General features: G+C 47.3%; 1 protein-coding gene across 2 annotated transcripts; it reads left to right on the top strand.

Moving 5' to 3' along the window:
• The first annotated feature begins 957 nt into the window (after nt 1–957).
• On the top strand, nt 958–8,684 carry LOC309352007 (C-type lectin lectoxin-Thr1-like). 2 transcript variants are annotated; one of them, XM_081880262.1, is made up of 6 exons: nt 958–1,067; nt 3,282–3,359; nt 5,122–5,216; nt 6,194–6,334; nt 7,581–7,695; nt 8,400–8,684. In XM_081880262.1, exons 2-6 carry the CDS (start codon nt 3,302–3,304, stop codon nt 8,465–8,467), a joined length of 477 nt encoding a protein of 158 aa, XP_081736388.1. In that variant the 5' UTR covers nt 958–1,067; nt 3,282–3,301; the 3' UTR covers nt 8,468–8,684. The 2 variants fall into 2 exon arrangements, with proteins under 2 accessions (XP_081736388.1, XP_081736389.1); XM_081880263.1 differs by lacking the exon at nt 958–1,067 and adding an exon at nt 2,504–2,626.
• Nucleotides 8,685–8,928: the final 244 nt, after the last annotated feature.

Genomic DNA, 8,928 nt, shown 5'->3' with positions numbered 1-8,928 from the left:
TTTCCATTACTTTCAATGGGAAAGTCCGCTTCAGGTTAAGAACAGGCTTCCGGAACCAATTAAGTACTTAACCTGAGGTACCACTGTAAACATCAGGAAGAACTTTCTGACAGTAAGAGCTGTTCAACAGTGGAACAGACTCCCATGAGAGCTGGTGGCCTCTCCTTCCTTGGAGGTTTTTAAGCAGATGTCGGGTGGCCACCTGTCCTGGATGCTTTAGCTGAGATTCCTGCAGGGGGTTGGGCTAGATGACCCCTTCTGACTCTACAATTCTGTGATTCGATGATAGGGGAGTTGCTACATTCCCTAAGGATTTATTTGTTTATTTACCGTATGTGCCTCTTTCTGCAGCCTGGGGTTCGGCTTGCTTACTTCAGTCATCTGGTGTGGGCATCAGAGAGCAGTGAGAATTAAGGTGAGTGGTCTCTCTTCTCTTCTCCCTCTTTTTCTTGGTGAGGAATGTTTGAATAGTCTGGTATGTTTTCAGGGAAAGCCCCAGGCTTTCATCCAGGAAGGATATGGTAAAATTTTATTAGGCAAATTATTTCAACAGTACTTTGATGTGAGTGGTTGGGACAAGTCTGAGTCATCCACTCACTCAGTTAATTGCCTACCATCGAGATGAACCAAAGGCTACGAGTAATAATAATAATAATAATAATAATAATAATAATAATAATATATTTATACCCTGCCCATCTGGCTGGGTCTCACCAGCCACTCTGGGCGCCTTCCAACAAAAGATTAAAAACACATTAAAACGTCAGTCATTAAAAACTTCCCTAATCTCAGGGAACGTTATTCATACACTTGTGTTTGTACAACATAAAACTCGTTTGAAGCACACTATTGTCCCACTACAAGCAAAATGTTTCCTTATTTCTGGGTCATGGTTGCCCTTAAACAAAAGCCAACTGTGTCCTTTTGTGCTCCCTCCTATCTATGCAAATGCAAACCCACTAGACTCTCAAGAGGATATAAATGACTCAGAACGGGTTGTTTTTGTCTCAGGAGAAGGGTGAGTTGCCACACCAGCAGATACATCATCCATTCATCCAGGTGGACAGGTGAGTAGCCAATCTGGTCCCTTTGTCCAGGGTTCAAATCCCTGCAGAAGAATCCTACTGCCCTGTGCAAGTGAATTCTCTCAACCTGGGTATGTGGTTTCAACCAGTGGTTTGCAACCAGTGTGCCGTGGCACCCCGGGGTGCCTTGAAGGATGGTCGGGTTTCCCGGGCAACACTGGGCTCTGTCCCTCTGTCCTTCCCTTCCTCCTCGGATGCCCTCTCGCGTCTCTGCCTCCCAAAGGCTTGCATAGCTGTTTGTTGCAGCAGCCGTGGCTACAAGATCCACAGGCTAATGGTGCCTCTGGGGCTGGCCAGGGGGTGCTGGGTGCGAGGAGCTGAGGTGGCCTCAGCGTAAGCAAGCAAGCGGGTGAGGGAGCACAGCCAGCCAGTCCACCAGCCCTTGCTGTTGTGAATGGATAGACAAGTCCCAGGCCCCTGTGGGGCAGTGTGAGGAGGCACCTCTCCTTGGGGCAGGTGGGGCAGCTCAGAGACCAGGGATGGCAGCAGCAGCAGCAGCTACCCAGAGGACTCCCCAGGAGAGGAGAGGAGAGGAGATAAGAAGCTGAGGGCTCACTCCACAAAAGAGGGTGGGCCCTCAGGTTGGATCTGGCAATTGTCATCACAGATGGGGGGCATTCCAAAGGTTGGGCACCAATTGCCTCTCTCAGCCCCATCTTCTCTTTCTCCTTGACGTGGGACACGGGTGGTGCTGTGGTCTAAACCACAGAGCCTCTTGGGCTTGCCGATCAGAAGGTGGCGGTTCGAATCTCCATGATGGAGTGAGCTCCCATTGCTCTGTCCCAGCTCCTGCCAACCTAGCAGTTCGAAAGCACACCAGTGCAAGTAGATAAATAGGTACCATTGTGGTGGGAAGGTAAACGACGTTTCCATGCGCTCTGGTTTCCGTCATGGTGTCCCATAGCGCCAGAAGCAGTTTAGTCCTGCTGGCCACATGACCCGGAAAGCTGTCTGTGGACAAACTGTGATAGCCTGGGAATCTGATTCAGAGGCTGAATCGGAGGAATCCCAGCCTGCACAGGAGTCCCCGCCTCCAGGGCCGGCTGAGCTGGGGCAGGGCCTTGAATCTGAAGCGCCTACACCTGTGCCGGATCCCCAGGAGCAGACACCAGATGAATCCACTCTGGCTCCTGGGGTGATTGAGGACTCAGTGCCTACAGGTGCGCCTCTCCGAGGCCTGTCAGGGGAAGGTGAACCTCCCCCTGGGTCCAGTAACCCTCCAGCCTCTCCTGAACTGCAGAGGCTCAGGGCAAAGAGGCAGAGGGAACTAAGTTCTCGCAGGAGGAGTGCTCGCCTTAAGGCCAGGAGAGGCGGGTCACCTGTGGGTCGGGACCGCCCCTGGCCTCAGAGAAGATAAAGGCCAGTCAGCCTGGTCCCAGGTTGCGGGAGCAATGATGTTGGAAACCTGTTTCTGCCAGCACCCAGACCTCTCTTTCCGGAGTTCCCGACCACGCCCGGCTTTTTGCTTTGAACGCAGCTTCCCCCATGGTGGACAGTCTCCAGACCCTCGGCCCAGGACCGGACTTTGACCACGCCTCACAGTAAACCTCCCCCCCACCGGGACCAGCACACAAACGCTGGCTCCCTCAGCCTGAAAGCGAGATGAGAGCAGCAACCCCATAGTCGCCTTTGTCTGGACTTACCGTATTTTTTGCTCTATAAGACTCATTTTTTCCCTCCTAAAAAGTAAGGGGAAATGTGTGTGCATCTTATGGAGTGAATGCAGGCTGTGCAGCTATCCCAGAAGCCAGAACAGCAAGAGGGATCGCTGCTTTCGCTGTGCAGTGATCCCTCTTGTTGTTTTGGCTTCTGAGATTCAGAATATTTTTTTAAAATAATATTTATTACTTTTAAAGCTTACAAAAAAGAAAGAGAAGAAAAGAGACAAGAGAAAAAACAAAAGAGAGAAAAAACAATACAATACAATATATAAACAATACAAAACACAACCTTAACACATTAAACTAAACACATTAACCAAAACAAAACAAAAACAATTTAAAAACATACATCATACCTTTTCCATACTCTGTCTTTCATTCCCTTGTTTCATCGACCTCCTCTCAACTCCCTCCCCCCCCCTTGTTTCCCTCCTCAAAAAATTAGGTGTGTCTTATGGTCTGGTGCGTCTTATAGAGCGAAAAATATGGGTAACTGTCCAGGGGTCCTTTACCTTTACCCTTTTTCTCCCCACAGAACAGGAAGGAAAACTAAAGATGGGGCGTTTGGCTTTCTTTGGTCTCAGCTTCCTAATTGCTGCTCCATTTTTGAGAGGTGAGTTCGTTCCTTCCAGACAGAGCTAGGAAGGAACCTTGGGCTCCTTGAGGAAAAGGGGGGATAGAAATGCAACAAACAAACAAACAAACATTCAGGTCTGTCGTGCCAGTTTGGGAAGTGCAGAGTTGCCTCTCCAACTCCAGTTAAGCACAGTTGTGGTGTGCATAAACGTTTTGGATTATTATTTCCACAGCTATAGGCGTAGAAAGCCTTACATCATCCTGATGATTCCGCGGAAGTCCCAGGAGGAGGATTTTGCCATCTCCCAAATGATTCACGAGATCATTCCAGAAAATCTTGTCTTGTTGAACTGTCTCTGCACAGCCACCACCAATTATGTGCTGCCACAGAAAGAAATCTGTGGGCACAGGCATCTGCAGGGATTTCCCTCTCAAAACATGGAGAGGGGGGAGCAGGCCAGTTTCTCATACAAAAAACGAGAAGAATGGCGCCTGAAACTTTTGCCTCAAATCTGAGGTGGCCCCATCCCCTCCAAGGATAATTTCTTTTGAAAGGGCAAGTTTCTAGCATTGCTAAAACCTTGCTCTCTCTTTATTAAACTGGAAGAAATTCTCTGCTCTTCTGTCCCCACAAGATCACAGGATTCTTCGCTGGTTTCCCTGCACCACTTTCCTGTCTGCTCCACTTGCTTCTCACAAACTTGAGTGTCATTCCACGGACACCCCTCCCTCCCGCATTACCCCAACATCACAACTCTCAAGAACTGTCTGATTCCATATGTTTAGTTTTGATCCGTGGGGTCCTTTGATGATTCTGGTGATTCCCCATGTGGGCCTCGAGGTTCAGTCAACCTTCACTGGCTGACTGGGTATTTGGTGTGGCAAATCCTGCCCTGTGGAACTCCCTGCCACTAGAGGCTTGTCAGAAAGCACCTCTGCCTTCGTATGAAAACTGTGCTGCTTTGGCATGCATTCACAGTGTGATTTTCTCCTCCCTCTCTCTCCCTCACTAATTTTTTATTCGTTTTCCAAATTATTACAGATTAAACCAAATTACTTTAATTTAATACAATTTCTTAGAAAAAAAAGGTTTCCCGCTCCTGTTGCAAATATATGTCCATCACTTCCTCATGTAGCCACTTCATCTCTTCTTTGTTGTTGTACAGTCGTTTAGTGGTGTCTGACTCTTTGTGCCCCCCTGGACCAGAGCACGCCAGGCACTCCTGTCTTCCACTGCCTCCCGCAGTTGGCCAAAGTCTTGGAGCCTCAGCTTCAGGATCTGTCCTTCCAGGGAGACTCAGGGCTGATTTCCCTTAGAATGGATCGGTTTGATATTCTTGCAGTCCAAGACATCTCTTCTTAATCCTTTTCTTGATGTTAGACCATTCTCGCAGCTGACCATAATTCTTTCCTTACATACAGCACCTCTGTTATTTCTCATAAATATAAAACCCATTTCACCTGTGTAGTCCTTCATAGATGTTGTTCTCAGACCTTGTGTGCTGTGCCGTTTAATTGCTATCTTCCTTTGTTCAGTTCACCACAGTGTTTACAAGGTCAATTCACGTTCCGTTCCCTCAGCTGTTTCTCATTTTTAACCAACTGCTATCTGCAGATGTTTCCTTTATGTTTTTAGTTACATTTTATGGATATTTATGGACTGATTTCAATCCGCTTTGTGTGTCGTGAGCTGCCTAGATACAGATGAGAAAGTGAGGATTGCAAATATAAATGAAAATCAATGAAAATCAGCCCCAGGCCAGGTTCTGACTGGGCTTTTCCTTTGACTTCCTGAGCAGGTGCTGAGGCTGCCTGCTGCCACATGGAGTGGTTGCCGTACGGTTCCTACTGCTACAAACTCTTCAGCGATAAAGTGAGCTGGGCTGAGGCAGAGGTAAGTGCGGCCTCTTGGCTTTGGTCAAGAGCTGATGGATTGATTGATCAGTTTACTTATATGCCAGTTTTGCACAACAAGCCCATAACGTTCTGCAGCAAACCTTAAAAACATCCAAACGCAGAGCACTAGAAATACAAATATCTTCTTCATAATAATACCTTTATTGTCAATGTACAAACTGTGTACAATGAAATTAACTGAGCCCCACCACAAAAACACTCCATCTCATGGCACTCTGTGTGCTTGTCGCACAACACATCAACCCCAAAAGTCAGTTGCACTATATTATTATTTTCTGCTCAGCAGCCTAACAGCCCACGGATAGAAACAGTTTTTTCGTCTGTTGGTACAGCTAATTATACTTCTATATCTCCTGCTCGAGGGTAGAAGATTAAAGAGGTGCTAGCCGGGGTGTGAATTATCCCTGAGAATTTTCCTCACTCTCCCTTGCAATGTCGTCTAGCGGGCTCAGGGGGCAGCCCATGATATCATGTGCTGTGTTCACCACCCGCTGTAAAGACTTTCTGTCTGTGGCTGTCAAGCCAACGTACCACACTGTGATACAATATGAGAGGGCACTTTCTATTGTGGACCAGTAGAAGGAGGTCATCAATTGTCATTTAACATTGTTCTTTCATAAGACCCTGAGGAAATGGAGTCTCTGTTGGGCCTTCCTAACCACCTGGGTTATTACTATTATTGGCGGGGGGTGGGGGGAAACGGGTCACGTGACGTCAGTGCCCCAGTTAGGTATATGTGCAATTTTAGACAAAGGGCAGGAAAACAAGCTCTGCCTCCAGCATTCACAGGGCTTACTCTGAGTTTTGGGGTGGCACGGAAGTGCCCAAGATCCTCTTTCCCACCTGCAAACGCTTTGGGCTTCCGTGCATATTCCCTCATCCCTGCCCTTTACTGAATCCTCCGTGATTTCCTGCTCTTTGGGTAAAAATGACATTTCTCTTGCCCTCTCCCAGATTGCCTGCCAAGATTACTTCCTCGGCGGTCACCTGGCCTCCATCCACAGCGCGGAACAATCTGCCGAGCTGGCCAAGTACATCATTAAATACCGCAAAGATGGAAGTCATGTCTGGATTGGACTGCGTGACCCCCTGAAGGTGGGTTTGCTGGCTTATTTTACCTTCTAAGGTGCTTTTGGACTCCAGTGCAGGTTGGGGGGGGGGCTTGAAGAAAGATGCTGAACTTAATAAGAGGGCAGGGTGCCCCCAGCCCTGGAATGTCGGTATTTTTCGCTCCATAAGATGCACCTGACCATAGGATGCACCTAGTTTTTAGAGGGGGAATGCAAGAAAAAAATGTTCTTTAAAGGGGGCACTGAGCAGAGCCTGCATGCATCCCAGGTTATGCTCAGCGCTCCCTTTCACTAGCCGTGGGGAGTGTGTATGTGGCGCTTCCCTGAGAAGGTCCCTCCTCAGCGAAAAGCCCCCAAGAGCCCCCCACACGCTCTGCATGCTCTTTAAAGGGAGTGTGGCTCTTGCTGGTTTTTGTGGGAGGTGGGGGAAGGGACAGAGTGCAACTAAGCCAGAAGCTAGAACAGAGAGAGGGAGTGCTGCGCAGCCATCCCTCTCGCTGTTCTGTCTTCTAGGATAGCTGCACAGCCCGCATTCGCTCCATAAGACGCAAACACATTTCCCCTTACTTTTTAGGAATGAAAAAGTGTGTCTTATAGAGCGAAAAGTACGGTATTTGGAAATTCATTGGGATTCTTCATGGTTGTGAACCATTTTCATATCTATTTATTAGTAGCAGAATAATTTAACTTTTAAAAATACTATGCACTGCGGTCATACTGGCCGAGTGGTTACTATTTAATTTATTGCATTTGTATTCCACCTCTCCTCCAAGGAGTGGAAAGTGGTCCCAACTAAAATAAAGGGAACTTAAGTTGACAGAATATGCGCAGCTTGCAGACTTAACGTATAGAATAAGAGAAGAAGAAGGACACACGTTTAGAGAAGATTGGAAAACATTGATTGAATATATGGGAAATAACTGTGTACAACTGAAAACGCTGGCAGCATTAAGATAAATTCAACAGTGTAAACAAGTTTTGATGGATGCAATAATGGAATACTGAATGGTACAGTTTCTGTAAAATATGCAGGGGTTTATGATTTGCAGAATGAACCGTGGAAAGAGAAGAAGGGAAGCCATTGACGTCTTAAGAATGTAAAAATTGTAAATTGTAAAACAGAAAATTTAATTATATATACGTATATGTAAAAAAAGAGTGTGAGCAGCTGCTGCAAGGAGACTCCAGGTCTCCCATCTGCCTAACGAGAGCCTCGTCTGGGCATCTTTGCTCTCTTCCCTGACAACCAAACTGCTTTTCTGTCCACACAGAACCGGCAGTGGCAGTGGACGGATCGGTCTTCAAACAGCTACAAGAACTGGAATGCTGGAGAACCCAACAACCTCAAGAACAATGAGAACTGCGTCGAGCTTTGGGCTGACACAGGTGAGCCCAGAGGGAGAGTTTCCTGCTCTGGCACCCAGAGCAGCACACATGTGGGGGTGTGGCTTGTGCGCGTCTCAGGGGGCGTGGTGCATGTGTGTGGGGGGGTGCGTGGTGAGTGGCATGTATTCCAGGGGCAGCGAGTGATGTCACGTCCCCCCCCCCCAGAATAACACCCGGGGCGAACCTCACCCCCCGCACCCCCCTTCCTCCACTAGTGGGTGAGCCCAGGTGATGTGGGCATGTTGGTGAGAGCGGGGGGAGGGCAATGAATTGAGCAGCCCAGTTGGGGGACCTCCTAGGAATGGAGGGTGTGCTTGCAGAAGGAGAGATTTCTTTGAATCTTATTAACCATCAGGGTAAAGGTAAAGGTATGCCTGACCATTAGGCCCAGTCGTGGACAACTCTGGAGTTGCGCACTCATCTCGCTCTATAGGCTGATTGGAGCCGGCGTTTTCCCGCAGACAGCTTCTGGGTCCTGTGACCAGCATGACTAAGCTGCTTCTGGCAAACCAGAGCAGAGCACAGAAATGGCGTTTACCTTCACACTGGACTTGGAGGCAGCAGCAGCAGCAGCAAAAACTGACCGCGTTTTTGCTTGAGTTCTCCGATATCCCTAGCAATATCTCAGTGACATCCATTCCAATATTAAACCTTGGAAAATCTTAGAGTGGAGCATGAGACACAGGTTCTCTTTTGCTTTCCAGGATACCTGAAGTGGAACGATGAGAACTGCAACTCTGCTCGTTCGTACCTCTGCCAGTACAAACTCTAGGATGGAGTCCCCGTTTCTCATCACCTGAGAAGGCAGGGTCAGGAAGAGACACCCTTCGGATAAAGGAAAGGGGATATTCCTGCAAGGACCCCATCTCTACATCCTTTTATGATCTCTCCTCGTTGATTGGTGGTTAGTTTGCTTGCTTACGTCTCCTGGTTGTTGATCAGAAAAATGTAACGTCCAATAAACTTCGTCTTTATCTCTTTGTTCATTGTTTTCTTTTTTATCATTTTATTTCATCAAACATTAAACCAAACAAAAAAGAACATACATAATACATACGCACAGAAAAAACATACATAAAGAAAGACAAATAATAACAAGAGAGAAAAAAAAGAGAAAGAAATCTCCTAACATAAGATACAAATTGGCTTACATTTACTAAATAACACACAACACTTCCCTTCATCTCGGTTTCAGAATATATTATATGATTTTTTATCTGCAGTTTCTTTTCC

Source organism: Podarcis erhardii (assembly GCF_964252035.2).
Source record: "Podarcis erhardii genome assembly, chromosome: 10".
In the NCBI taxonomy this organism is placed as follows: domain Eukaryota; kingdom Metazoa; phylum Chordata; class Lepidosauria; order Squamata; family Lacertidae; genus Podarcis; species Podarcis erhardii.
This window is presented reverse-complemented; position numbering and strand designations above follow the sequence as displayed.